The following is a 27,384-nucleotide window of genomic DNA, read 5'->3' as shown; positions in this document are numbered from 1 at the left end:
ACAGGGCTTGTCCCTGGATGAGCTGAGGAGGAACATGCAGTTCCCGCCCATTGACCGAAACGGTTCGTGTCCAACTGGAAATGACTATCAAACTTGTGACTCATCTGTTTATGTAACAGCTTAAATTTTTCATTTTAATTCACATAGAATATGGCAACAATCATGTTGATATAATCCATGCAAATTTGTTTTGAAGTTAACATGACATTTTCACAAAGACAAGAGAACTGTGTGCGTGTCAGCATATGGTGCAACAAGTGGGTGGTTGTATTAGAGTGCGTGTCAGTCACTGTGTTCCGTGCTGTTCCCGCAGGATATGTGTCAGATCCCATGAGCACCATGCGTTTCCATTCATGCAGCAGCAATGGAAGTTTTGAGGACAGCAACTAGAAGCAGCAACTCTCTGAAGAACATCACACGCAAACACACTTGCATAAATGACATGTCTGATTACCATAATTATGAGTTTTCGACTTTTAAAAACCACTGTTCACATTGTTGTCAAAGTTGTAATGTTCAAAGAACTCGGACTTCTTTCAACCAAAATGGCACGACAAACATGAATCAAAACCTCACAATGAGTCATTTGACAAATAATAGTGTTATTAAAGAAACAAATAATTCAACTCGGAGCTCAGAGTAGAATATCAGAATTGTCAACTTGTAATTATTATGGTGAACGCACCATATTTATTCTAAGGACACATAACACTCAATTTGGATGATTTGTTTTATTTCTTTTGTTATTTTTCAGGCATTGTGTGTACTTTTGTATAAGAATGATGATTTAAACATACTTATTATACAGTTATACATTTTCATTATGCATACTATTATCTCAACGTTTTGATTTTAAAGTCAAAACTTGTATTTTTATTGTTTTTTATATTGTGTTTGGTGTTTCAGTGTCGAGTAAGTATCTGGTAGAGCAGGACAAATAAGTGTATTTCAGTATTTTATTCTACTTTCAAAAAAAAGCTAACAGCTTTTTTAGACAAATAAGCCAGCATGTGAAACAGGAACTTGACAAGATCATGACTGATGTCAACTAACAACATCTCGCCTTGCTTGTGGGATCGAAACATCTCAAGTTTTGATTTTAACAATGATCTGTATGAATATGACAAGAAACAAAGAAGGTATCATAGTATGTGAACTAATCCAGTGTAAAATCATAAGAACACCATTAAACTAGTGCCAAAAATCAGCAAGGTGTTCATGTCATTCACATCACACTATGCATCTGCATATTAAAGTGTTCCGGATACTAATCAGGAACACAGAGGAAAGTGCAAGCATTGAGGTTTTAGTTCAATTCTCTTAGTTAAGTTCTGAAGTATGTCAGTATACTGCTAGTGCAGCCTGACCAACTGGAGGGCTCTGCATCATGAATAATTAAATTATTTGTGCTGTGCGAGTCCTACGGTGTCTATTTTCAGTGGGCTGTTGATAGCTTCTCTACCAAGCACACAGGACTCACTATGGGTCTCTGATAAGGAAAAGGAAGTGCCACTATTGTAAACCCATTAATATGGGTCCAATCCTGCTCCTGGAAGGCCAATGTCTTGCAGAGTTCAGTTCAAACTTGCCCCGACACACCTGTCTGGAAGTTCTAGTAATCCTGAAGACCCTGATTAACTGGTTCAGATATGTGTAATTGGGGTTGGACCTAAACTCGGCGGAACAGGAGAAGGATTGGACACCCCTGGGTTAGCTGAAGGATTTACTATTGTTCTAATAACTGTTCTCCGTGTGAGCAGTTGTTAATCTTGGATATCCTGCGGGCCCAAAAAACCTTGCTTCGTCCAACGAGAAAGTGCTTAAAGTGTCTCTGCTGCTGAGAGTCTGTTTTAAATGACCATCGATTACTTTCGTTCTCCTGTTTCCATCCGACTGTCTGGAATGGAAGTCTACACTTGCAGTGTCATCTTGGCTTCCGTTTTCCGATTTATTAATGATTTTGAGGTCTGTAATTACTGTGATTGTTGGACTCTGAGGCTCGATACACTCTGTCTGAGATACATGTTCAGGTTGCAAATTGTGTTCTGAACTCTCCAGGGTCTCTTTGTTACTTGCTTCCTCTGTTTGGGATAAATGCGTGGTTTCATCAGTCATATTTTGTTGATTACTTCTTTCTGACTCTTTTCCATTTAGGTCGACATTCGTCGGTACATCCTGATGTTCAGATTCAGATGGTGCTCGCTCTTGAATGTCTTCAGATGTTGCTGTTGTCCCTAGGTTTATGACATCATCTGATATTGAAGTTTCCTGTCCAGCAATGTCTTTTTGATTGGTCTGTTCTTCATTACTCTGTCTTGACCAAGTAGAGACCAAAGAACCTTTAGCATCTCCAGCCTCCTGGACTCTTTCATCTTTGGTTGAGGTATGTATGCTGTCTTTGGAGTGATTACTGTGAGCATCTGCTTCTATGGCTTCAGCTTTGGTCTCTGTTTTCAAGCTTTCAACTACAGACTCTGTGTTCTCATTGAGATTTTTCCTTGCAGGAGTTTCATCTGCAATTTCATCTCCACTCTTGAGTGTTTCATCAAGGCCCTCGATATCAGTACTTGTTGGTGCGTCTGTAGCATTTACTTCACCATTTAGCCTCTCCTCGGTTTCTTCCGAGATAAGACCCTCTTCATCAAGAGGCTCGATACATGTCTGAAAATACCTTGATTCTTGGTGTATGTTAATCCAGTTACTTACTAGATCCACCCCAGCTGCTTTAGTTAAAGCTTCTGAATGAATGGCCAGATCTTCTGAATCGATGCTCAGAACTAGATCTTTGACTTTCTCCACAGGCTGTGATTTCAGTGAATGGGAAACAGATGAGCCACCATCATTATTTACAGAATTCACTTTCCTCTCCAAAGGTTCCACTGGATCACCATCCATTACTTCAGGAGCATCTCTACTTCTCAGTTCATTGTCAGTACCTTTCAGTTCTGACTCATTTGGTTCTTGTGCTTTGGCATCTGCCGAGACAATGTCATTTTCTGTATCCTTATTGATTGTCTCCTGTGTTCTCTGAGCGGTTACGTTTTCTATGAACGTTGTTGCAGATGTTTCTGATTCTTTATTAGCCTCTTCTTTGTCTGCTTTTTGATTGTCACTGGCCTGGTCCTCATGTTCATCACCCAACTGAGACTCTCTTTCTGAGGGAACAAGTTCAGCATCTGACTTGTTTTCAATCTCTTGCTCGTTGTCATCATGTTTTTTTTCTTCTTTCGCATCTATATCAGTTTCTGGCTTTTCATTATCATCTATAACTTCTTGAGCCCTATCACCAGTTGTCTCACCCTCTGATTTACCTTGCGTTTCCTCTTGGAGATATTCTTCTACCTTCTCAGCCTCTTCAAGACTGACGTCTTGTCTCTCTCCATTTTCAGCATCTAGCAGGTCATTATTCACCCCAGCAGGTTCATCCACTTCTTCCTTGGTACTGGCCTCTGTGTCATCATCGAGTGCCCCCCTCGAACCTACTTCATTTTGTTCTTCCTGTGAAACGGATTCCTCATTTTGGTCCTCAAAGTTGACCTCTAGTTTTTGGGCTGTATTTTCATCAGAAACGGCCTCTTCTTTTCCATCCCCTGCCTCTAAAGTATTCTCACTAATTTTGTTCATATCTGTCACCTCTTTCTTTGGCTCTTCTACCAACTTTTCACCCGTTTCTAGCTCATTCTCTACACAATTTCTATCTGCTCCCTCTGCCATCTCATCTATCTTCTGGTCCTCCATCTCTGCTTCTTCTTCCGCTTTCTGAGCCCCATCTTCCATTGTTTTGTCTTTCACTTTTTCGGTTTCTCCTCCATTATCATCCTCACTGTTTGGCTTCTCTTGCCCTTCTTCCTCTGCCTCAACACTAAGTTTGTTTCTAACCTGTTCATCTTCTGTTTCGCTCTGTTCATCATCCTCTTTATTATTACCTTGTGTCCTCACATATTGAACAGCCTCTGACTCATTTTGTCTATTCCCAGTCTCACTAGACAGTTCTTCAGCTTCACCTTCTTTATGTTCATCATTCACACCATATTCAAATTTTTCTGTACTGTTCTCATTTTCTTTCTCTTCTGCATTTAAATTTTCGCCACCCTCTAACTCATTTTCTTTCTCACCATCTTGGGTCTCTTCATCCCCAGGTTTCTCTGTCTCCTCTTTTCCCAGACTTTCACTTCTATCCTGAACCTCTAGCTTTTCTGCAGCTTCTTCCTCTGCCTTATCTTCACTAGATTTTTCTCCATCTTCCACCTTACCATCATCAACCTTGTCATCTGTCTCCTGTACCATTTCCCCAGTTGACCTATCAACCTCAGCCTCATCTGCTAGGTCTTCTCTTTCATCTCTGTCTGTCTGTCCATTGCTCCTCCTCTCTATGTTCTGATCTACGTCATCAGCATCTCGCTGCCTCTCAGTGTCACCTGCACCTGTTTCTGTACCATTCTCTGTCTGAGATGCCTGACCCTCTCCATCCATCTCTGAGACCTCAGTGTCTGTATTTCCAGTGTCCAACATTTCAGCATGTCTCTCTGGTTCTTGTACTAATGATTCTTTGTCTTTTTTAGACTCTGTATTAACCTCTGCATTTGTATCATCTCCATCCATAACTTTCTCCTCTGCCTCCTCAGTTTCAGTTTTTACTTCCTCTCTTTTATCTTGTTGTTCAGCCTCATTTGTACTCTCACTTTGTTCTTTCGCCCTGTCTAAACTTTCTGCTCCCTCCCGAGTCTCAATGATTTCTTGTACTACTTCTTCTGTGTGGAAATGAGGTTCCTGTCCATTTGTCTCTTCTGCAGGCTGACACCTCTCAACATTATCATGCACCCTTTCCTCACACACAACTTCCTGTGTGTTGGCTTCACTTTCATCCAAAATGTCATCCCGTGTATTTGATGGTTGTGGCGAAGTGATTTCAGCCATTGCGGTTTCTGTAAAAGTGAGCATTTATAATTAAACCATTTCAAATTTATACATATTTACAAACACAAAACTGTCAATATTTTAATATAAATTTATACTCATTTGTTGTGTAAAAAAATGTATCTTTACTAGTGCCATTTTGGAAATAAATAACTCTGTAAATAAATGTCGTTGAGCTTTATATGATCTGTGGACTGTGTTAATTAAAAGACGATTATTTTTTTTTACCTTGGCCATCCTGTTGGGTCTTCACTGAGGCCCCTTCATCTTCCTCTGTGCTTGTATCACTAAACTCTGGCTCTGAACTACATTGAGATTCCTTCAAAATGGCCTCAACCAACTTCTCCTGCATTGACTTGGCTGTTTACAGTCACGGGGAATGAGACAGACATATGACATCCATAACAAAATGTTAATGTTACCTTGTGAATTAACTAAATGAATAACAGTCACAATTAGTGGGATGCATTTCATGTTAAACATATTTAGAAATGAAACACAGAAAGCAATGAAACCAAAATAATAGTGTAAATGAAACGTTTATTACCACAAACACAGCAAACCCTTTGATTGGGAACACAACATGCAGCAAACAATCACTCAAATGCTTTCATCACACAGGACGGGTGTCCAAAAAGGATCCATAACCGTCTCTGATGAGAATACACATGTATTTTACACAACACGTGAAGTGTACCAATTAAGCAAAACAGTGTTTTTAATCATGTGTGACAGAAAACAAATCAAAACTGTTTAGATGCACATTGATTCACACACACTGAAATCAGAAACTTAACACAAAATCACAAATAGAAACACTGCTCTGTATTCCCAGCATTTAAACAAATCCACAAGAGCCAACACGTAATGCATACTATATAGATTGTTTATAGATTGCTTTGCAGTGCACTTGTCATATTATGAAATATAAGTAGCTCAAAAATATGTCTAAACATTGATGAATTGTGAAAGTCAAGACAGATCAGTTTATACAGAGCAGTATGCTTATGGAAACACACATAACATGCTATTAAAAAGACATTTGATGACAAACCAATCAATACAATGCTGTTTGCAAGACCACATAGAGTTAAACAAACTGGGCTCTCAGTGGTCTTGACAATTACACAGAGAATTATGTTACATATGTTCTGCTTTTAACACAATCAGAACTCGAGTAATTAGTGAGGTCATGTAATTGCAAAAAATGTAATTTCCTCTCCTCAGGTGAAGGCAAGTAAAGCTTTTCAGGTAATATTAGAGTAATAAAAGATGCTCATAAGTTAAAACTGAAATGTGTCATTTCTGTGCCTGTAGTGCCAATAGACAAAAATGTAAAAACAGATGTCTCTGCATATTAAGCTGTGATAGGAGAAAGTATTTTAACATCCGACAAATGACACTTCAGCTTTAATTAAAAATGCAGTGTGAAGTAACTGAACACTTTGTTTATCTTGCACCAATCCCAGCTAGTTTATTTGTAAATAGCATAAAACAGACCCTCCAGTTCTGATGTTGTAAAAGCTATCATGAATAAACACAAAAGATCATGACAGGCACACAGCACTATTTTCATGCAGACACTCACCTCTCTCCGGCTCATTTTCTTGTGGCTTATCTTCAGGTTTGGCATCCTCCCCAGATTGCTCACCTTCAGTTCCCTCTTTCTTGTCTGTGTCTTCTGACATTTCCAGGTCGCTCTTCTCCATGCCATCCCCTGGACTATCCTGTGTCCCAGAGTCTTCCGCTGCAGCTTGAGGAAATGTAACATCGCTGGACTCTGTGGCCTCTGTCTCCTCTGGTTTGGTCTCAGCTGTGGTGAGAACTTCCTCTGCATGTATGCTCTCCTCTGGAACATCAGCAGTGGTGACTTCTTTGGAGCCCTCCACAATTTCTCTTTCACTATTGTCATTGTCACTGCTGGACAAGCTGGACGTTCGACCAGATGAGACAGATGATGACCTTTTGACCTCTGAAGGAAGAAGACAAATAATCTGTGAGTATTAGGTGTTTAAGAACACAGATAGTTCATATTACATGTTGACAAATGTTGCTGAAAAGTGTGACCATAAAGTAATACGTACTAGACATACTGGCAACATCACTGTCAGAGTTGCTTTTCTCTTCATTTATATCATTTTCATTCCTGGTCTCAGTTTCTTTTTCTCTATTAGCAGCAGGTGATGGATTTTCCTCTACTTCATCACCATCTTCAACTGGCCCTTCATCATCTGCCTCAAAGTCCTCCTCATAGTCTATATGAGAGCACAACATAAATGTTCATTTAAAGATGCATTAAAATAACTTTTGTGTATTTCACATTTTATCAGTATATGTGTTCTATGGGATTCAAACCCATGGCCTTGGTTGGCTAGAGTCATGCTCTACTGCTCTTCTACTACTAACTAAAGTAGATGAGACCATGTTTTTTAACCTGCATAGTACAATAGACCTGCAGAGGCATCAATTAAAGATTGTGTTTTTGAAATCAGCAAACTCAGAGTTTGTACCGTCTTTGGTCTTTTTCTGTCGTGTTGTTTCTCCATTAGGTTCTGTCTCCATTTCCTGAGGCGTGTCATGCTCTGCATTGGAATGTGTTTCTATATCTACATCTGTAGCCTCCTTAGCATCAGAGGATTTTGTGGTTGGCAGCTCCTCTTTCACTCTTTTTTGAGGAGGGGTGGGTTTTTTGTCCAAGCCCATAGCAATAATACACCTGAAGAATGACATCGTACAAAACCATAACGCATCTTGATTAGTGGTTGACCAATGTGGGTTTTTTCAATAGCCAAAGCTAATAATGATAAATAGGGAGTGTGGTGGTCGGTAAGATTTTGTTAAAGTTATCCTCAACAAGGCTGTATTTGGTCAAAAACACAGTAAAAATAGTAATATTGTGAAATACTATTACAATTTAAAATAACTGTTTTATGTTATAATATATTTTAAAATACATTCTATTCCTGTGATAAAGCTGAATTTTCAGCAGCAATTATTCCAGTGTCTCATGATCCTTCAGAAATCATTCTGATATGCTTTTTGTGCTTCTTAATATTTTGGGGAATACACTTTTTTTATAACTTATTATTGTTATAAATGTATTTACTTTCACTTTTGATCAATATAGTGCATCTTTGCTGAATAAAAGTATTATTTAAAAAAAGAATTAGTGGCCCCAAACTTTTGAACGGTAGTATGTACATATATAATTGAAATTTATATATACTGAAATATATTTTCATTACTTGTAGCATGGAGAGGCTCCTTCCACACCGCAAAATCCAAAGTGTCCATGTCTGCCCCCAAGCCGAGCACCTTTCCTGTGTTTGAACTCACAGCAGGAGCTGAGCCGATCCACTTGCAGGCCATTCAGGAAGAAGGTAAGACTGAAGGGAAATCCCTGGTGGCGTCTTGACACAAACTGGAACACTTCTACAAGTAAGGGTAAGCAAAGAATGTTAATTTTCATTTGCCTTTGATGATTGTGTCTTATAATCAAAGAGGAGAATCACATAATATATGCATAATATATTCTAATATATGCGACACTACCAGGTAAGAACCACTTATTATCAAAAAGCCCCCAGATCAATAGTGTAACTCAATTCATGGTGTCCTTAAAATATGAATTACAAAGCCCAGATGTACAGAGACCTACACTGACCTCCTTCTCTCAGCTTCCCTTTGTAGACACACAGGTTCTCTCCTCCACAGTGCTGCTGGAAGAGCTTCACTTCATCTCTGAGGTCCATCAGATCATGGGACAGGTGAACACTCTTCCCAAAGTACACCATGCTTACTAATACTTTACTCTGGGCTGATGTCCTCTGGAGAGAAGACGGCTGCAGACGGAGGAATAGCATAGCGTATAATAGAATATTTGTAAGTGAAGGTTTATTTCAATGTAAATAACTTCAATATACTGACCTCTGTAGCAGCTGTTGGTGCCGTAGTGGGTCTTAACTTTCGACCCCTGAGTGTGCCGTTCGTTCTCGGCCCTCTTTCTTTTTTCTTTGTGAGGGGCGGCACAGGGGTCACATAATTGTTAATGACAGGAAGACGGTAGGGCGAGACAGTGCTAGAGAAGTCTGTTGTTGTCAACTGTTTCACGGCATCTCTGTCCAGCTATAAAACAACCCAGAGAGACAGAAATATTAGTTATTATAGAGTTATTACTATAACTACACTTAAAATCATAAAACAAATATGTTTGTTACTTGAAATAAACATGAACTAAAATATAAGAATATAAAACATTTTTTTCAGCTAGTTGCCATTTTAGTTTATTTTAATTTAGCTTAACGTGATGTACTAAAATTAAAAATTGATAAAAAATAAATATAGACACACACACACATACAGTACATATATATTCAAATAAAAAATTACAAAAACTTCTATATTAAAATAAAAAAGTAAATATAAAAATAAAAAATGATTCAAAATATTAATAAAAACTATAATAGTATCTTGATACTAAAATAACAATGCTCTAAGGTTGCTAGTTTATTGCTCTGGAGACCAGTGCTTATAAAACTTTGTTTTTCCTAAAAATCTGTATAAGAAATAAAACAAACAAATTGAGAAACAATTGTTGACTTACAGTAAAATTAATTAAAAAGACAATATTTATAATATTATTTATAATATTAATATCAAAATCTTTTGATTCTTTTAATACTTTAGCACAGCAGTATGCAAATTAGTAATATTAGACGTTTGAGTGTGATTTGTGCTTTGTAAGTGACCCGTGATAAGGGGCTTTGTAAGTGAACATGTATTAGGATCTCAAGATGGTCTCACTGTATAACTGAGGGGCTGATCGGTGTCATTGGAGGAGTCCCGGTCCCGGGGCCTGTGTCGAGGGGAGGATCTTTTCAGAGAGGCCGTGGCACTGTTGCTGTTTAGGGGCTTAAGTCGAACAGGCCTCTGCATCTTCCCTGGAGCTGTGTTTGGCCTGGAGGAACTCGGCTACAGGAGTATGACAATAACTAATTTACCAAATTTGAAATATAATACCTGAATATACATGTTTGTGACATGTCCTACTAATGTATCACTTGTGCATTATAGAAAAGGAGTTATACAGTGGGTACGGAAAGTATTCAGACCCCCTTAAATTTTTCACTCTTTGTTATATTGCAGCCATTTGCTAAAATCATTTAAGTTAATTTTTTTTCCTCATTAATGCACACACAGCACCCCATATTGACAGAAAAACACAGAATTGTTGACATTTTTGCAGATTAAAAAAGAAAAACTGAAATATCACATGGTCCTAAGTATTCAGACCCTTAGTATTCAGAGAAATCAGAGCAAACAATAAAGCTCATGTGTCATCAGTTTGCTGGAGCAGTAACTCTGCTGGCACCTAAAACGTCAACAGGCAAACATCCATGATGGGAACAACCACAACACTTCATATCCCCTTCTGTTAAACATGTCAGAGCCTGATGAGCCATCAGTGATCTGAATCCGCAAATTTAGCAACCATTAGGACTAGCTGGGTAACTATCTAGAATAAACGCAAACAGATTTAAAATCATCTTTTTTTTTTTTTTTTTGCAGAAGTGGCAGAAAATGTATTGACAGCACATGACTAGGAAAACAGTTATTTATAATACAGCATTAAAGCACATTTTATTATGGAGGGGGTACCTACTAATTGTAATTTACAGTATGTAAACTAAAAGGAAATGGTTAGTTGATAAAGCTATTTTACCCATTATACACTCAAATAGGCCACTCACAGATTCTGTTGACTCAGAATGCTCTCCCTCCGGCCCAGAATGCCGTGCGTGTGAGATCTTTGGCCTTGTGGGTGGCCGAGGTGACAGCATTAGCATTGGTTCATCCTCATATCTCTTGGTGCGCTCAGCCTAACATAAAATACAAAAAGTTGAATCACATAATGAACTTTATTATCATGTCACCAAGGCCACTTTGAGTCTGAAAGGAGTTCTGTAAAAAGACAAACCTTCATTTTGTGGATTCGTTCCCTCCGTGCAAATTCCCCAAGTTTTCTCTTGATCTCAGTTTGATGAAGGCGCTGAATAAACAGCGGAAAAGTGAAATATCTTATAGAGAATCTATGGAAAAACTTTTTTTTTTTTTGCTTTAGTACAGGATTTCATAGATTTTATGAGACGTCTAGATTAAAATGACTAATTGTGCTTCATTTAAACTAACTGTATTTGTTTAAAGGTTTCATAAATACTGCCTTTATACTGTAAAAATCAGATTATGTGAGCAGAATATCTTACATAAGTAACCTTACTTTTTGACACTACACAATGGCCAAGGATAATAGAGCGTCTGATAAAGCACCTGTGGACTGTATAATGCTCTCACCTCCATGTCTAGCACCTTGTGAAAGATGGCCTGAGCTAGACACTCCCTCACATGTCTCTGATGCGCTCGCTGGATCAGCTTGTGTTTGTACTCCTTATCAGGAACAATCCGGCCGCTCCGAGTGATCTGAAGCACATGCACCTGCATTTAATGACTGATGCAGCTGATCTTGTATTAAAAAAAAGTGCTTTTCCTTTCATCTTTTAACAGGTTATCTAAAGTGATCATTATGAGAATCACATTCTATAACTCAAGCTCAACGTATGTTAGTTTGTAAATATTTAAACTTTTTCAAATGATCTAAACTCTCGGTTAATCTCAATGAATAATCAATCATAACATAATTTTCTAGCTTGACTATCTTAAATGTGCACATACCAGGCCGACTTTCTGAAGATGTCTTCGTATTCTTGCATTGTTGAAGTATCCAGTCAGATGTTTGTCAGTTAAGCTATTGTAAGCTGAAATAAGACTACATGGACAAAAACATTACCAACACTGTATTCCTGAACTTTGTTAATGTTAAGATGTTACACTATTTGAATTTAAAAAAAATGTTTTGTCAGTATCTGCAATCCCAGAGGAAACCGGCCTGCTGCCAGGCACATTGTAACATTCATACATCTCATCCCAGGCATGATGGACTTGTAATGTAAAGACAGGCCTGACCAGACTGATGGAATGATTCAGTGATCCCCAAGGCCACCAGTGCCAAGGATTTCAGCTTGAGGTGAGCACTCTATATCTGTGTCAAGTGTAGTCTTGGAAATGCTCGACTGTTTGTCTGCCTGGCTTTTTCCGATACAGATTTGATTTCCCTCAGCGTTTGTAAAGAAGACAACACAACCTGTACACCAATCCACAGGCCAAGTAGATACCATTACCAGTGTCTGGTTTCTATTGGAATAGAGTGTGGATGGATAGCACACTTAACCCATGGCCCCCTCTGAATTCATGTCTCTCTCTAAAATTGTTCCGAAATAAAACAATGACTGTGAAAACAGTCTAAACATATGGATTCATTCTAATTACACTTAGGCTAAATATAATTCATTTTTGTCTTAATTATCAATTAAGACATAGAATTAATATGACAGCTAGAGATTCGAGGCATGTTCAACAAATAAACAACATTCCCTTGATATACAATAAACAAGTCATGCCTGAACAATATAGCCTGTCCATTAAGGAGTGGTTGATCTCTTTCTGTTGTTTCATCTCTACAGTAACAATAGCTTTTTGGTCATAGTGTCATGCCATAAAAAATAAAGCTGAAAACTCATAATTATTATGCATATTGCTTGGTAATACAGCTAGCAGTCTAAGACAGGACAGTAGTTAGAGAGCATTTTATACCTACATTACAGTCAACACTGCAACTTGGTCTAGCTTAGTTACTCACCCTGGGTTTAGATGACTCATTTTGTCGCTGCGCAGTGATCTTTGATATGAACCAAGCAATCAAGCGATAATACGAGAGCTTTCTTTAATCCAGAGGACAAAAAAACTGTGTGTGCATCTGTCTGCCCAGCTCTGAATACTCAACACCTTTCCTCGCGCGGAACTGATGACAGTCAGCGTTGCCATGAGGAATCACGTGACGATGCCCATAAGACTCGGCATTCTTTGTGCTATATTGTAATAATATTACTAAATCTTATAGTCGAATTTTTTACATATGCTTGATGTAAATAAAAATACAGGGCTTGTTAGATTGAAATATAAATGTTGAATAACGGGGGGAAAAAACATCATGTCATGTATTGTCTAACATATCACTTATGTAAAATGTTATGGTTTTGAAGATTTTGTAGGCCCAAACTGAATTTGGTTTATTTCGTGGAGATTATTGTAGGTCAGGTTTTTACACTGTACATTAACGCCCTCTAGTGTTTTCACTGGGGATTTTCAGTGAGTAAAATAAGCATTAAGCTTTTTTTCCGGTGTTCTTTTTATTCCTACGTTCGTTCTATTTCCATGTTCTTTCCTATGTTAGTTTTACTACTATGTTAGTTTTTTAGTTGTAACATTTTACTACGATGTTAGTTTTCTTTCCTAGTTTTACTACTACTACTCTCACAGGATCTAAGCAAGTCTCAGTCATAGGTGACATATTTTCATCTAAAAAAAGTGAGTTGTCACTGAAAGGTGAGGAGTTTGCATTTATGAATTTCTCAATCTGGTCGCGTGACTAAAATTGTACTACTTGTTCAGTTTGACCGTTATAAAAAAAAAATGCTGTCATTACAACTGCAACATGGTTTATATGCTTAAAATTACGCGTTCTTATTGGACAATTTGTATTTTCATCTTACATATGGTCTTTGTGTCCAGGGCCATACGCAGGTTTTTATAAATACCAAGGTCCCAAAATAGAGATTGGTAGGGGGGTTCGGGGGCATGCTCCCCCGAGAAAATGTAGATTTTCCTGACTTACATGTGTGCATTTTAAGATGTTTTAAGGCTCATAAATTGGATAATAGTAAAGGTTTAAAACCAAGTCAGTGGGCAGTAGTAGCATAAATTATTTTTCATCATAACAGATTCTTAAACATCAGAATCATCAGATTAAATGTTGCAATGAATGATCCACGCTACAAACTGGAAATAGAGGAGATATAGTTTGTTTATGTTTATGAATTTAATAAACTCAGTTATAATTATCCTGGTAGCCTTCAGTAAAATCATGTGTCTAAAATGATTAAACATTAATATTTTTATTTTTTTTATTCGCACTAATAGAAATTCATCTTTAAAGTTTAAACTGATTTTTACATTTTATGGCCATTTTTACCTTTACAAAACCTTTTTTTTTCTAAAAGTGTCCATTATCTGTCGAGTCAAATTCTTACATTTAATCAGTGGATTAGAAAAAAACATTTGGGCTTTTACCAAGCAAATGAAATCAACACAGAATCTGCATCTGAAGTGGCATTTCGATGTATTTACACACTGTTTAATGCAAGACATTAATGCATTTAACCTGCAATTACAAATGCATAAATAATGTTTTGATATATTAAACATAAAACGTTGAATACTGATATTTGAAGTGATTTAAAACATGAAATAAAAAAATCGAAAAAATAGTCAATAGGTGGCAGCAAATCACTGTTAATAAGTGAGTCATTGCGATTGAACCGACTCATTTAAACGGTTGAATCATTCAGGAACGAAACACCATGTTGCTCAGAAACGCAAAACTGTGCTGTGGCTGGGTTTGGAATTATTTTTGTTGGCGAAATAGAGCAAAAACAGGCAATATGCCGTCTAAAACATACGTCTCTTAATTAACTTCTTGTTTATTGAGCTATTGTAAAAAAAATTATCAATATAACATTTGTAATCATGGTAATTTTTGGAGAAAAACTCCAAATGTCTTAATTTGTGATCATTCTAAATGAATTTTAATAGACTGAATCATGCAGTGAAAGAATGCACACTGATACACACACGCACTAGCTCAGACTTCACTAATGTACATGGGCACTCTGAACTGGTGTTTTGAATGCTTTTTGCAAAATACTTGATAATTGTCACACTCCGCTACTGTGAGGAGTACGGAGCGAGGAACGAGGAGACGAGGAGTTGACTTCAAACACAGAGACTTTAAAGGGGTCATATGATGCGATTTCAAGTTTTCCTTTCTCTTTGGAGTGTTACAAGCTCTTGGTGCATAAAGAAGATCTGTAAAGTTGTAAAGACTAAAGTTTCAAATCCAAAGAGATATTCTTTATAAAAGTTAAGAGTCAGCCACGCCTACCTAAAACGGCTCGTTCTAACACGCCCCCATACATATCTATGTCACTATGTGGAAATATTAGCATAATGCCGCCCAAATGTGCCAGAAGAAAGAAGGCATGGTTTCAGGAACAGCAGTCATGTTGATGCAGTCATGTCAGGGAGATGCTGTTTCAGTGCAAAAGCAAAAGCACTTTATTTGGCCTTCCGGAAATAGATGCAATTAGGAATCATTGGTTAAGATTTATTTACAACAGAACAGCACAACCTAGATGTTTTGAATTTGTGCAACGCATTTTATGGATGACAGTTTTTTTAACCTAGAAGAGTACAAGACTGGCTGTGCACAAAGGCTATTTCTAAAAATAAAAAAAATTAAAATAAAAATAAATAAATAAAAAATAAAAAAGGGTAAATTCCGACTTTGCTATGACGATCTGGCGCTTCTGAATCAGCGACTGTAGGTATGTTTTGTTACTAGTTTAAATATTTGCTATTGACTGTTCAAATGCGGAGTTTTGCGCAGCGCAGAGTAACGCGTTGTGTGTGTGTGTGTGTGTGTGTGTGTGTGTGTGAGGCTAACATCACAGGAGAGTGAACTGTCTGTCAGAAATCATAGCACGTCAGCTGTCTTAACCGCCGCTTGTGTACTGCATCGTCACTGTGTCTGTCACGCGACTCTGTTGCCCTTTCGGGCTTGAACTGATGGTGTATCGGCTCTTCAGTAAACCGCTGCCGTTGATAACATGAGTGAGCAAGTTCTAGAACGCGTACAAACAGAGTCCGTGCAAACGGAAACTATTAAGAGCTGCAACAGAGTCCGAGCAGATAATAACTCTTTGAGGCCTTACTTCTTCTACCCATTGCAGTCCTAAAATTATGGCTACTACTTCAGCTGTAAATACCGATAATTTGTCATTAATTCTTTTGCATATTGTTACATCAAACTCTGGTATGTACACTCCTACTCCTACATGATCATTCCTTGAATCTTTAGATCCATCAGTGAATATTGGTATATACTGATAGTAGTTCTGCTTAACATATTCCTGAACCAAATATCCAATATTATCAGCATTCCTTTCAGTCCATTCTTTCTTTAGTTCTAAAAGTTTCAAGTCTACATTGGGAACTGGAAATATCCATGGAGGAACATTACCCCATACCATATTTGGGCCGTACTCAAATCTCTTTAAACCATATTCTTTTACTACTGTATTAATATTCCAACCGAATCCTTTACCTTTTCGTTCTTGCAAATACTCCCAGAACGCACACACTCTTACACCGGTGTTACAATTATACTGTCACAGTGCCACCCAGTGGCCAAGTAAAACTTTACAATAAATGGCACCAACAGATGGTAAAACTAACGACATATTTACTTTGAAAGCTGAAGCGATTATGGTAAGGGGCGTTACATTTCCGACACGTGCTTGTGGTGTTCGGCCAATCACAATGCACTGGGTCAGCTGGCCAATCAGAGCAGACTGCGCTTGTCAAAGGAGGGGGTTTTGTTGAAAACTACTTGTTTGAGAGAGGCGGGGCATAGAGGACCTACAATAATGTAAAGTATTTGAAAAATAATGTGTTTTTTGAACATTAAAGCATGTCAACATATTCTGTTATACCAAATACACAAAATAATGATCTTTAAAATAGCATCATATGACCCCTTTAATAATATTCATATCGGAGTAAAGAGGTTAGGGGAACGTTATAATGATGTTCTGGAAACCAAAAACTAACATTAGGGGGACGTTATAATAACGTTATGGGAATGTTAAGAAAACTTTCCTAGCTAACCAAAAACAAACCATAAAAAAATAACATTCTGGGAACCAAAAATTGTTAGCTGGGAAATTATTTGAAAAATAATGTGTTTTTTGAACATTAAAGCATGTCAACATATTCTGTTATACCAAATACACAAAATAATGATCTTTAAAATAGCATCATATGACCCCTTTAATAATATTCATATCGGAGTAAAGAGGTTAGGGGAACGTTATAATGATGTTCTGGAAACCAAAAACTAACATTAGGGGGACGTTATAATAACGTTATGGGAACGTTAGATTAACGTTCCAGGGAACCGAAAACTAACATTCTGGGAACATTAGAATAACGTTCTGGGAATGTTAAGAAAAATTTCCTAGCTAACCAAAAACAAACCATAAAAAATAACATTATGGGAACCAAAAATTGTTAGCTGGGAAAGACCCATTTTGAATGTTTACCTGCTTTCCTTCTCTTTCTGCTCCCAGTCACTGTGGTGGAGCAGTTATGAAGTATTGTTTTTTTAAATACTTTCCAGCATTTCAGAAATAAATATGTAGGCTATGCAAATTACACCGAAGTACGTTACCTTAAGGTGTTCGGGAGTGCTCAAAAAGGGTTTAAAACACTGAATTTTTAATCGATGTGGATTCGGACGGCAATTAAATTACCACACGACCTTGGTGTTTGTCCAAAAACAGTAGGTAATTCAGCCGGGGATTTTTGTGAGAAAAACACCGACATCCTGGATTTGGACGGCATTAAAATCACCAACTACCCCCTGTAAATGTTGAAAATCACTTACGTCCCCCTGAGAAACAATTACCGTCCGAATAGGGCTTTTCTCTGATAGTTTTAAATACTTTCACACTGCTGACATGTTTGCTGCATTAGTGCGTGCCTCTATTTGATCGCATATTCGGCCGAACACCTGAAGAGATTTTTTTACTAATTTCGGTTGCCGAACATTCGGTGCATCCCTACCTGGGAGCAATAAACAATTGCACATGAGGGAAAACTGGGTCATAGAAAGCACGTGGGGGAGGAAAACACAAAACACAAGACAAAGGACTGACAATATGTCAAATCGCACATCGTTAAAACAACCCAGCAAGCAATTCTGCGTTTAAAAGACGTCTGTTAGATGTCTAACTATAGCCTAGACGTAGGCTAAACCGAGGCTAAATTTGGGCTGTCAGTGAAAATCTAATAGACGTCTAATCATAGCCCAAGAATAGACTAGTCATCAAATAGACGGCTATTAAACGACTACATATATACATCTAATAGGCAACAAAATGGCAAGCCATACATACAGCTTTTCTTTAAAGAAAAATAACATTTTTGACAACTTAAGACAATACAAAATGATAAAAATACAAAAGAATGAATGACAAAATAAAATGTTATAAATACAATACACTTAAATATAAATATTATGATAAAAAAATCTGGAGTTTTTAACAACTTAAGATAATAAAAATATAAACATGAAAAAATAAAATATTTTAAATAACTTAAGAAAAAAAATCTAATACAAATCAAGAACATGTTATCACACTTAACATTAAAACATTTAAGGATAAATGACAACATAAAAAAAGATGAATCTTTTTGTTGGTTTACTTTTAACAAATAAAACAACCAACAGTGAACTTAAAGGAAATGATTAATTATTGGTTTTATTTCTTGTTTAAAATGCTTCCCAACTGCATTCCTCAAGTCCAACTCTGCTGCTGCCGGGAAGTTGGTCATCACAGCATCTGCCAAATAAGAAAGAAAAAAAAAGCACAAGAAAAGCTTGACATAATTTTTTACTTTAATTACACTAATTGTGACACGGAGTCATTCTCTTTTGCTTGGATGACTACTAAAAACAAAAACGAGACATATAGTGTACCACCATTCAGTGTGTTAAAAAAGAGAGAAGCTCTCAAGTAAATGTTGTGTGTTTATACACATACCTCTGATGACCGAGAACAGTGCAGTCTTTTCAATTGCCTCTTCCTGCAGCGGACCACCCCCCTTCATGTTGAATTTGGACATGAGGGATTTTTTTTTAAACCCTAAAATATAATACAGATTGAGGTGGCTAACAATTGCGGACAAAGTTTGACATTACAAAATTACCAGTAAAGGAATTATTTTTTAAATTGCTGATTTGCATTGTAACTTATTGAGTATTACGTAGCCCGTCTAATTTAGAGCTAAATCGTGGCTACATATAGACCATGTCATGAAATGACACCAAACACCTTGTAAACGCTGTTACTTTGCTTACATGATGGAATATCATACATCTCACAAGTTATTTAGCCAAAAAATGACATGAAACCAAATTCAAGGTTATTTGGGCTAGATGTGGGTTACACATAGCCGGACTATATTGGGTCTATACTTAACCGAGATGTTGAAATTACGGCTATTGCTTGCTGGGAACAATTACAATATTATCACAGACAATATATAACATGCAACCCTGCTGAGACATCTCAGATGAGAAGATCTGTTATCTTGGCTTTTTATCCTTGCAGCACCAAAGCAGAATATGTAATTATTTTACAACTTCTGTAATTGGAAAAATACCGAGGTCCTGGCCTCGGGTAGGCTACCTCAATGGTGGGTACTTGCGCTAATCTGACCTCGAGGCCTTTCCATTGCGCTCGATTGCTTTGCGTTTGTCAACGAGCGCTCCTTCTCAAAAGACTTACTAGCCTTTTTCTGTAGGCTGCTGAAGATTATTAATATCATCAAAGCAATAATTTTCACTCCATACTAATGTGTAGCCTGTTTATTGCATTGCCTTACTCTCAAAACTTCAATGATCCTTCATAAGCAGGTATTGCGTGAATTGCGTACACTAGGAATGGTTTGTGTGTGTGTGTGTGTGTGAGAGAGAGAGAGAGAGAGATGGCATCGGTGGGATTGTCATGGTGTTTCGGTGTGCTGTGGGTGGCAGCAAGTGCAATCAGTGTTAGATTGGACATTTGTGCTGTGATTGTGGAGAAGGCAATCACTCCCTGATTAGGGCATTTTTACAAGGCTTTCTGATTGGCCTGAAAGAGATCGCTGCAGTCCTGAAGTGATCACGACACCCTTAACTCAAATCATGCGGGCTTTAAGCTTTAAAGAAGGCCTCATCGGAGTGCACCGACGAGAATTTCCATTGGCACATTGTAAAAAAAACCCCAAAAAAAACAAATATACATACATACAATATATATACACACACACACACACACACACACACTCACACACACACACATATATATATAAAATGTTATAATTAAACATGTTTTTAATGTTTTTTAGTCTCTTGTGCTCATCAAGGCTGTATTTATTTGATCAAAAATACAGAAAAAAACTAATATTGTGAGATATTATTTAAATTTCTAATATTGGTTTTCTTTCTAATATTGGTTGCTGAATAAAAGTATTCATTACTTTCAAAAAAAGAAAGAAAAAAATTTACTGACTCCAATCTTTTGAACAGTAGTTTATATTGTAACACAAGATTTCCATTTTGAATAAATGCTGTTTTTTATATATATATATTCATAAAAGAATCCTAAAAAAAGTATCACAGGTTTAAAAAAACATGAAGCAGCCCAACTGAAAAAAAAACATTTGTGTTAAGTGTTTTTATTACTATAATTGTTAGCCTATAATCTATAAGTAGGCCTAGTTAGGATATCAGCCATTAGGCACAATTGCTGAAATTGGGTTAATTAAAAATAATAAAAAGCGACCCCATAAACTTAGGGCCTACCTATAACTATGCCTATATGTATTGACTAATAGTCCTATAAATTAAATAAATCAATATTGATAGACTAATAAAATGTTAATAGCCTATAATAATAATAGATTATTATTGTTGTTGTTGTTCTTGAAACATTAAAATAATTAGAAAATAAAAAGAACATTCAAACAAATGTTTACTTAAAACGTGCAACTGTGCAGGTTTTAAGGCACATGTCTGTCAGCTTTTAAACTGACAGACACAATTAAAATGAAAACGCTCATTAACACGGAAATAGCTTAAGGCCAACACCTATTGTTTAATTTTGAAATACCAACAATGAACAAATAAATAACTAGAAAGCTCCTTTCTCGTCATAATGATAAATTGTTTTTTTGTTGTTTTTGGTCCCGAAGTGATGTATTCCGTCCACAGGTCGGCCGAAATATTTCCACCATTTCCCCTAAATTATACCAGAAGAAGAAAAGGACCCGCCTTGAAATGGCAGCAATTAAGTGTCAAGAGTTTAATGAGACCTCTTCACCTTTGGGTTGCTCTGGTTGCGCGTTTTTGCCAAACGCGGGGTTTTAATTGGTGTTATTAAATAAATCAATTCTCTTCTTCCACTGATTCTTCAGAGGTTTTGATTGACATGCGTAATTGATACGTTTGGGGTGAAGGCATTATGTGTGAACCGTTTCTGAATCCCTAATGCGGATTTCAAGTACATAATATACTGCACAGATAACCATTACTCCAAGAGTCGGACGTGTTTTAACAATGACTGGAATTCTGGAAGTCGTAAATGTAGTTTTGGTAATTGTTGCGGTTGTCATGGTGAAGAGGAGAGTGGATGATGTTTATGGGATGAAGCGCGCACATTTAAAGGCTGCATGTGTTTCGGAGCGAGATTTGGAAATCCGAAGCGCATTCACTACAGTCATGTCTATGGATCGCAGTGAGGATTTTATCAGCAAGTGCAGAGGAGTTACAAGCGACATTTGTATGGTAAATATAGGCTACATATTTATATACTACGAATCTACGATGTATAGGTCAACGTTTTGCTAATAGGTTGGCTAATTCTTCGGGTTTTAATTAAATAGCCTACTTTTTAAATTTGAAATAGTTTTACCGTTTTTGCGATACACATGTGATATGAATAAAGCCTAGAATAAAGCTTTAAATAATGACAATAGCCCTACCTATGATGAGTTGCTGGTTTACGGATAGCCTACAAGTGCCTCACGCGAACGCGATATTTTTTCGTAAAACGTACCATAGATACGTTTTTTTTCGTTACTACATTTTTGATTAAAAATGTAGGCTACATTTGATTAAAAATGTACATTTAATATGTACATAAAATGTTGATCGTGGAATTGAATTAAATGTAGAATTAGATAGCCTATTTATAAGACGCATTTCCCTAAACCAATGCGTTTATCTGTGCTTTAGAGAAGTGCGCAGTTTGACTATAGTTTAGAGTTGTGTGGAACCAATAAAATTTTCTGTATGTTTGAAATGTTCGATCAAATAGAATTTCTGTTTCTACAGAGTTCATCAGAACTTCTGAATGGCCGGTCTTCTCCATCTGCTCTACCTCAAGCAATGGCATCTGATGCTTTCCAAGGCAAAGCAGTTTGCACGAGGTGTAGAGAGGACATCCTAGACCGGTATCTGCTTAAGGTGAGAAGGATCATTTAGTTGGTTAATATTTATTCATTTCATTGACAATGTGAAATGCTGTACACTCTAAAAAATGCTGGGTTAAAAAGGGACAAACCCAGCTATTGGATTGTTTTGACCCAGCGGTTGGGTTGTTTTGAACCCAGTTGCTGGGTCAAAACAACCCAACCGCTGGGTCAAAATAACCCAAACCCAGCATTTTTTAGAGTGTATGATCAATTCCATCAGTTGATTCTCCGTTTGTAATAAAATTTCTTGTTGAATGCAGGTCAATGACTTGTGCTGGCATGTGCATTGCCTTTCATGCAGTGTGTGCCAAACCACTCTGAGCGGACACACAACCTGCTACGTTAGAGAGCGAGAGGTCTTCTGTAAACTAGATTACTTCAGGTACTTCTGAAAGATGTACATTATGCATATGCAGACAAGATATTTCAGTGTGTATTTAACCAAACCCATTATGGCTTGACAGGAGGTATCGAACATGGTGCTCATGCTGCGGTGAAACGGTTCACTCCACAGACTGGGTGCGCAGGGCGAAGGGAAATGTTTACCACCTGGCATGTTTCTTGTGCTTCTCTTGTAAGAGGCAGCTGTCCACAGGCGAGGAGTTTGCTTTGGTTGGACAAAAATTGTTGTGTCGAGTTCATTACGACAGCATGCTGGACAAACTCAAAGGTGCTGCTGAAAAAGGTAAGTTGAGAGTCCTGCATGCTCACAAGGGGTGCGCTTTAACCCTATAAAGCCTGCTGTATCATAACTGATAATCACATTTCTAAGGCCTCTAAATGATCTTGCATAAACTTTGCTGAAAAAAGAAAAGAAAACTAAATACTACACACAAGTAGAAGATTTTTGGTTTAATTCCAAAAATGTCCACCTTTGGGTTGTGGTACGTGTCTTTTGGTGTGAAATCTTTACTGATTGAAGTGAAAAGTAAAGTAAATGTAAAAAAAATATATATTATATTGATAGTAATATTTCAAGATGAATACTTACTGGACTAAAGCAACTATTTGATTTCATTCGTTTGTTTGATTATCCATGTATTAGAAAAATCTAGTTAAAATGTATCAAATACATCAGGCTTTTGAGGAATGTTTATTTCTCAATCATCATTGTATTGCATTGCATTATGTTTTACCCCAATAATTAAAACTAGAGATTTGATCATAAACTGATTAAATATAATCTTGCTAAGACACCTTATTGTGAGATATTGACTGATATTTCTAAACATTTCATGTAAGAAGTCTGCTAGAAAGATGTCTCTGATTTAAAGGTTTCAGAATTTCATGTTAATTTTTGACCATATACATATCAGCAGCTTCATTAAACTGCATATTTTTTGAAAGCAATAACTGCTCTTTCCTCCTTTATTATGAGCTCCTTTATTACGAGGTCTGAAGTTTCAATAAACTGTTTCATAAAATTTTTTTTTTTTTTTTTAGAAAATAGAGTATGTAAAACGAATCCAGTAACATCTTAGGAAGAATAAAGCAGTTGTTTGGTTTTGATGTCTTCTGGTTTGTAGCATGCTCAGTATGTCTTATAAATAACTACACCTTTGCCTTACCTTTTATTATTCCAGGAAAAAACGTCTCTCCTGAAGTTGTGTTGCATACAGGCTGTGAAATAAACCAAAAACCATCTAAAAGAGCACGTACCAGTTTCACTTCAGACCAGCTACAGGTAAACAAAAGCATCGCTCTCTAGTTCAATATGCGCCACACACTGAGTTCTGGGGTTTGAAGTCTTATTAAAATGAAGTTCAGTATATAAGCAATAATGGATCCCTGCTATGTTGTTGCTGCTTGTAATCAAACCATACTAGAGAGTTCCCTCTGGCTTAATGTCTCTGGCCATGTTGACACTATTTTGATGTTTGTGGCTTGCAGGTTATGCAGGCCCAATTTGCTCAGGACAATAACCCAGACGCACAGACACTTCAGAGGCTTGCTGAACAGGCTGGCCTTAGCCGACGCGTCATTCAGGTTACATTTCTTTAGCTATTTCTAAAGTGCCTAAATTAAGCCATCTAAAAATTTTAGCATGGTTTACTGTATGTGGCAACAGAAGAAAGCTCATATGCTGTCTAAAAGTAATTTCTTTGAATTTCTTTCTGGCCAGGTTTGGTTTCAAAACTGTCGCGCCCGTCATAAGAAGCATATTTCTCCCCCTCGTTCAGCAGTACTCACAGGAGATATGTCTTCATTTCAGTCCGTGTCCACCCTGAATGAGCAGCACTATTCACACACATCCCTGCTTACAGCACTGCACAGCACCTGCATTGATGGTGAGATCTGAGGAAATGTAGTACAATCAGATAAAATCCTTAAATAGGACATTAGTACATTTATTACCGGTTTTTGATGAATATTACTAAAACTGCTAATGGAAAAGGTATCCATTTTTAGGATGACATAAATTTGTCCCTGTGTGTTTGTGTTTTTGTTAATGGCTTTGTTTCTTTTGTTTTTAGTGCACACACCATCATCTCTACTCTATCAGCCGGTACTGTCCCAAAAATCAACACATCTACCAATCAGCAGCAGCTAAACGGTTTACAATTCAGTTGTAAATGTTGTGCCAGTTGTTTGTAACTACATTTATGCCGCCACTAATACCTTTGTATTTAATGGATTAATTTATATGTTTTTATTAGTGCTGTCAAACGATTAAATCAATCATCGACCAAAATAAACGTTTTGTGTTTTCACGTGTGTACTGTGTATATTTATTATGTATATATATATATATAAATACAAACACATGCATGTATATATTTAAGAAAAATGTTTATATTATATTTATAAATAATATAAATTATATGAATATAAATATATACATGTAAATATTTTCAAAATATATACTGTACGCGTGTGCTTTTTATATACATAAATATACACAGCACACACACATATATTATGTAAACAAAAACATATTTTGGATGTGATTAATCACGATTAATCATTTGACAGCAAAAGTTTTTATTTATTATTGTGTTTTGTTCATATCCCATGTGGTTTAACTAAAAATAAATAACTTGTCACATGTCTATATGAAATACTTTATTTCTGAAATTATCCTTGCACTTGGATTACATCATACAGTGTTATTAAGCTTTGCAAAATATATGCTTACAAAAATAGTAAAACATATTAATGACATTAGACAAGTGTTAAACTCAAAATACAATTTGAATAACAATCCAGAACATGCACTCACTGTATGACTTCACATTCAAGTGTTTTTAAACAACATAAAACTGGTAAAGAATACACTCTTAATACTCAATAAAAGAAAAACTACAGCAAAACAAAAAATGTTTTTATAAAATTATTACAATGAATACTTCAAACTGAACCAATCGCTCATGTGATTTTTGCATCAATTGCTGCTCAAAGGGTTAGTTCACCCAAAAATGAAAATTAGGCTGCGTTTTACTCACCCCAGAGCCATCCTCGGTGTATATGACTTTCTTCTTTCAGACGAATCCAGTCGGGGTTATAATAATAATGGTCCTGGCTATTCCAAGCTCTATCATTGCAGTCAGTGGATGTTGCAGTGCTTCAGTCCAAAAGAAGTGAAATAAAAAGTGCTCATCCATAAAAAAAAAGTTGTCTCACACGACTCCGGGTGGTGAACAAAGGCCTCCTGTAGCGAATCGATGCGTTTTTGTAAGAAAAATATCCATATTCAAAACGTAATAATTAGTGATGTTACGTTCTGTGCCGAGGCTTCGGAGAGTGTCGAGAAATCCCGGCAGCTTTCAGTGAAGCGCGTATCGAGGCTTGTATCGCTTTAGAGCAATGATGTCATTGATGACGTCTGAAGCCTCGCTCAGTTCAGGAAGTGGTTCGAATCTTGTAAATTCACAGTCTTCTGCACTGTTAAACTCAGCCACTTTCCAGTTTTAGACTAATATTATTGCCTCTCCTGCCTATTATGAGCAAAGACTTGATTTACACATATTTGAGAGTCCCATTCATTTCAAGCCAATACGTTTATTACACAATTATGTTGTATTATGTTATACAATCATTATAAAATACACATTATATTCATATAAATAGATTAGTCTATGTGGAAATTGAATTGTTTCTTCACCGTTATTTCTAAGTCTTAACTGGTGCAAAACAAGTGTATCATAGATCACATCAGGTCATCTGTAATGTATCTGCATGTTTTACACTCTTTGGCCACCAGGTGGTATTGTGAGCAAATGAAGCCTCGAGAAATGAACCCTTTTGTGAACCACTTGGATGAAAAGCTTCAATGCTTCATTAGGTTTCATGTCGCCATCACTAGTAATAATCACTTTAATCTAGCTTGCTCTCACTGTTGTAAACGGAAGCAGTTCCGGGCGGATGACGTATGAGGCCAGCTTTGCACAGAAGTGCTCAGAAGTGACGCACGCGGAAACGCAGCGGAGAGATCAAAACAACAGTCACTAATTAGAAGTACAAAACGAGGATTTGTAAAGAAGAATGTCGGAGGATTTCGATATAAGCCAAGAGGAGACTGGTTTTCCTTTGCTAAAGTAAGGACACTTTGCTTCCTTTGATCCTGTTAACAAATGTTGGTTTTCACGAGACTCACCGGCCTGGAACTGCTTCCGTGTACAACTGTTGGCGCAAGCTAGATTAAATTGGTTATTTCGTTTTGAATATGGATATTTTTCTTACAAAAACGCATCAATTCGCTACAGGAGGCCTTTGTTCACCCCCCGGAGCCGTGTGAGACATTTGTTTATGGATGGGCTCTTTTTATTTCCCTTCTTTTGGACTGAAGCACTGCAACACCCGCTGACTGCAATGATAGAGCTTGGAATAGCCAGGACAAATTTTAATATAACTCTGACTGGATTTGTCTGAAAGAAGAAAGTCATATACACCTAGGATGGCTCTGGGGTGAGTAAAACACAGCCTAATTTTCACTTTTGGGTGAACCCTTTAATATTTTTTGTGGAAACCGTGATACATTTTTTTCAGGATTCTTAGATGAACACAAAGTTTTAAATAGAAATCTTTTGTAACGTTACATATCTTTAGCAATTCAATGTGTGCACGCTATAAAAAAAAATGCAATAAAATATTAATTTCCTTTTTTTTTTTCTTACCACAAACTTTTGAATGGTAGTGAATCACGGTTTATGCAAAAAC

At 36.9% G+C, this 27,384-nt stretch overlaps 3 protein-coding genes across 3 annotated transcripts; 1 reads left to right on the top strand and 2 right to left on the bottom strand.

Moving 5' to 3' along the window:
• Positions 1-1,384: 1,384 nt before the first annotated feature.
• LOC107599826 (myb-like protein X) lies at positions 1,385-4,937 on the bottom strand. Its single transcript, XM_016291515.1, has one exon. The coding sequence runs from the start codon at positions 4,915-4,917 to the stop codon at positions 1,735-1,737; it is 3,183 nt and encodes a 1,060-aa protein (XP_016147001.1). The 5' UTR covers positions 4,918-4,937; the 3' UTR covers positions 1,385-1,734.
• Positions 4,938-6,285: 1,348 nt separating this feature from the next.
• On the bottom strand, positions 6,286-12,794 carry LOC107599815 (glutamate-rich protein 3-like). The gene is made up of 12 exons (XM_016291505.1): positions 12,671-12,794; positions 11,647-11,740; positions 11,269-11,394; positions 10,895-10,966; positions 10,668-10,796; positions 9,721-9,888; positions 8,845-9,042; positions 8,582-8,759; positions 8,163-8,349; positions 7,428-7,633; positions 7,002-7,172; positions 6,286-6,889 (listed from the first exon to the last, which is right to left on the bottom strand). Exons 1-12 carry the CDS (start codon positions 12,688-12,690, stop codon positions 6,465-6,467), a joined length of 1,974 nt encoding a protein of 657 aa, XP_016146991.1. The 5' UTR covers positions 12,691-12,794; the 3' UTR covers positions 6,286-6,464.
• A 9,329-nt stretch (positions 12,795-22,123) lies between these two features.
• On the top strand, positions 22,124-24,778 carry LOC107599836 (LIM/homeobox protein Lhx8-like). Its single transcript, XM_016291533.1, has 7 exons — positions 22,124-22,219; positions 22,488-22,609; positions 22,692-22,912; positions 23,811-23,911; positions 24,118-24,213; positions 24,350-24,515; positions 24,702-24,778. The coding sequence occupies exons 1-7, from the start codon at positions 22,142-22,144 to the stop codon at positions 24,776-24,778; spliced, it is 861 nt and encodes a 286-aa protein (XP_016147019.1). The 5' UTR covers positions 22,124-22,141.
• Positions 24,779-27,384: the final 2,606 nt, after the last annotated feature.

The sequence above is a fragment of the Sinocyclocheilus grahami genome, unplaced genomic scaffold (genome assembly GCF_001515645.1).
Source record: "Sinocyclocheilus grahami isolate Dianchi unplaced genomic scaffold, SAMN03320097.WGS_v1.1 scaffold272.1, whole genome shotgun sequence".
NCBI lineage: Eukaryota > Metazoa > Chordata > Actinopteri > Cypriniformes > Cyprinidae > Sinocyclocheilus > Sinocyclocheilus grahami.
This window is presented reverse-complemented; position numbering and strand designations above follow the sequence as displayed.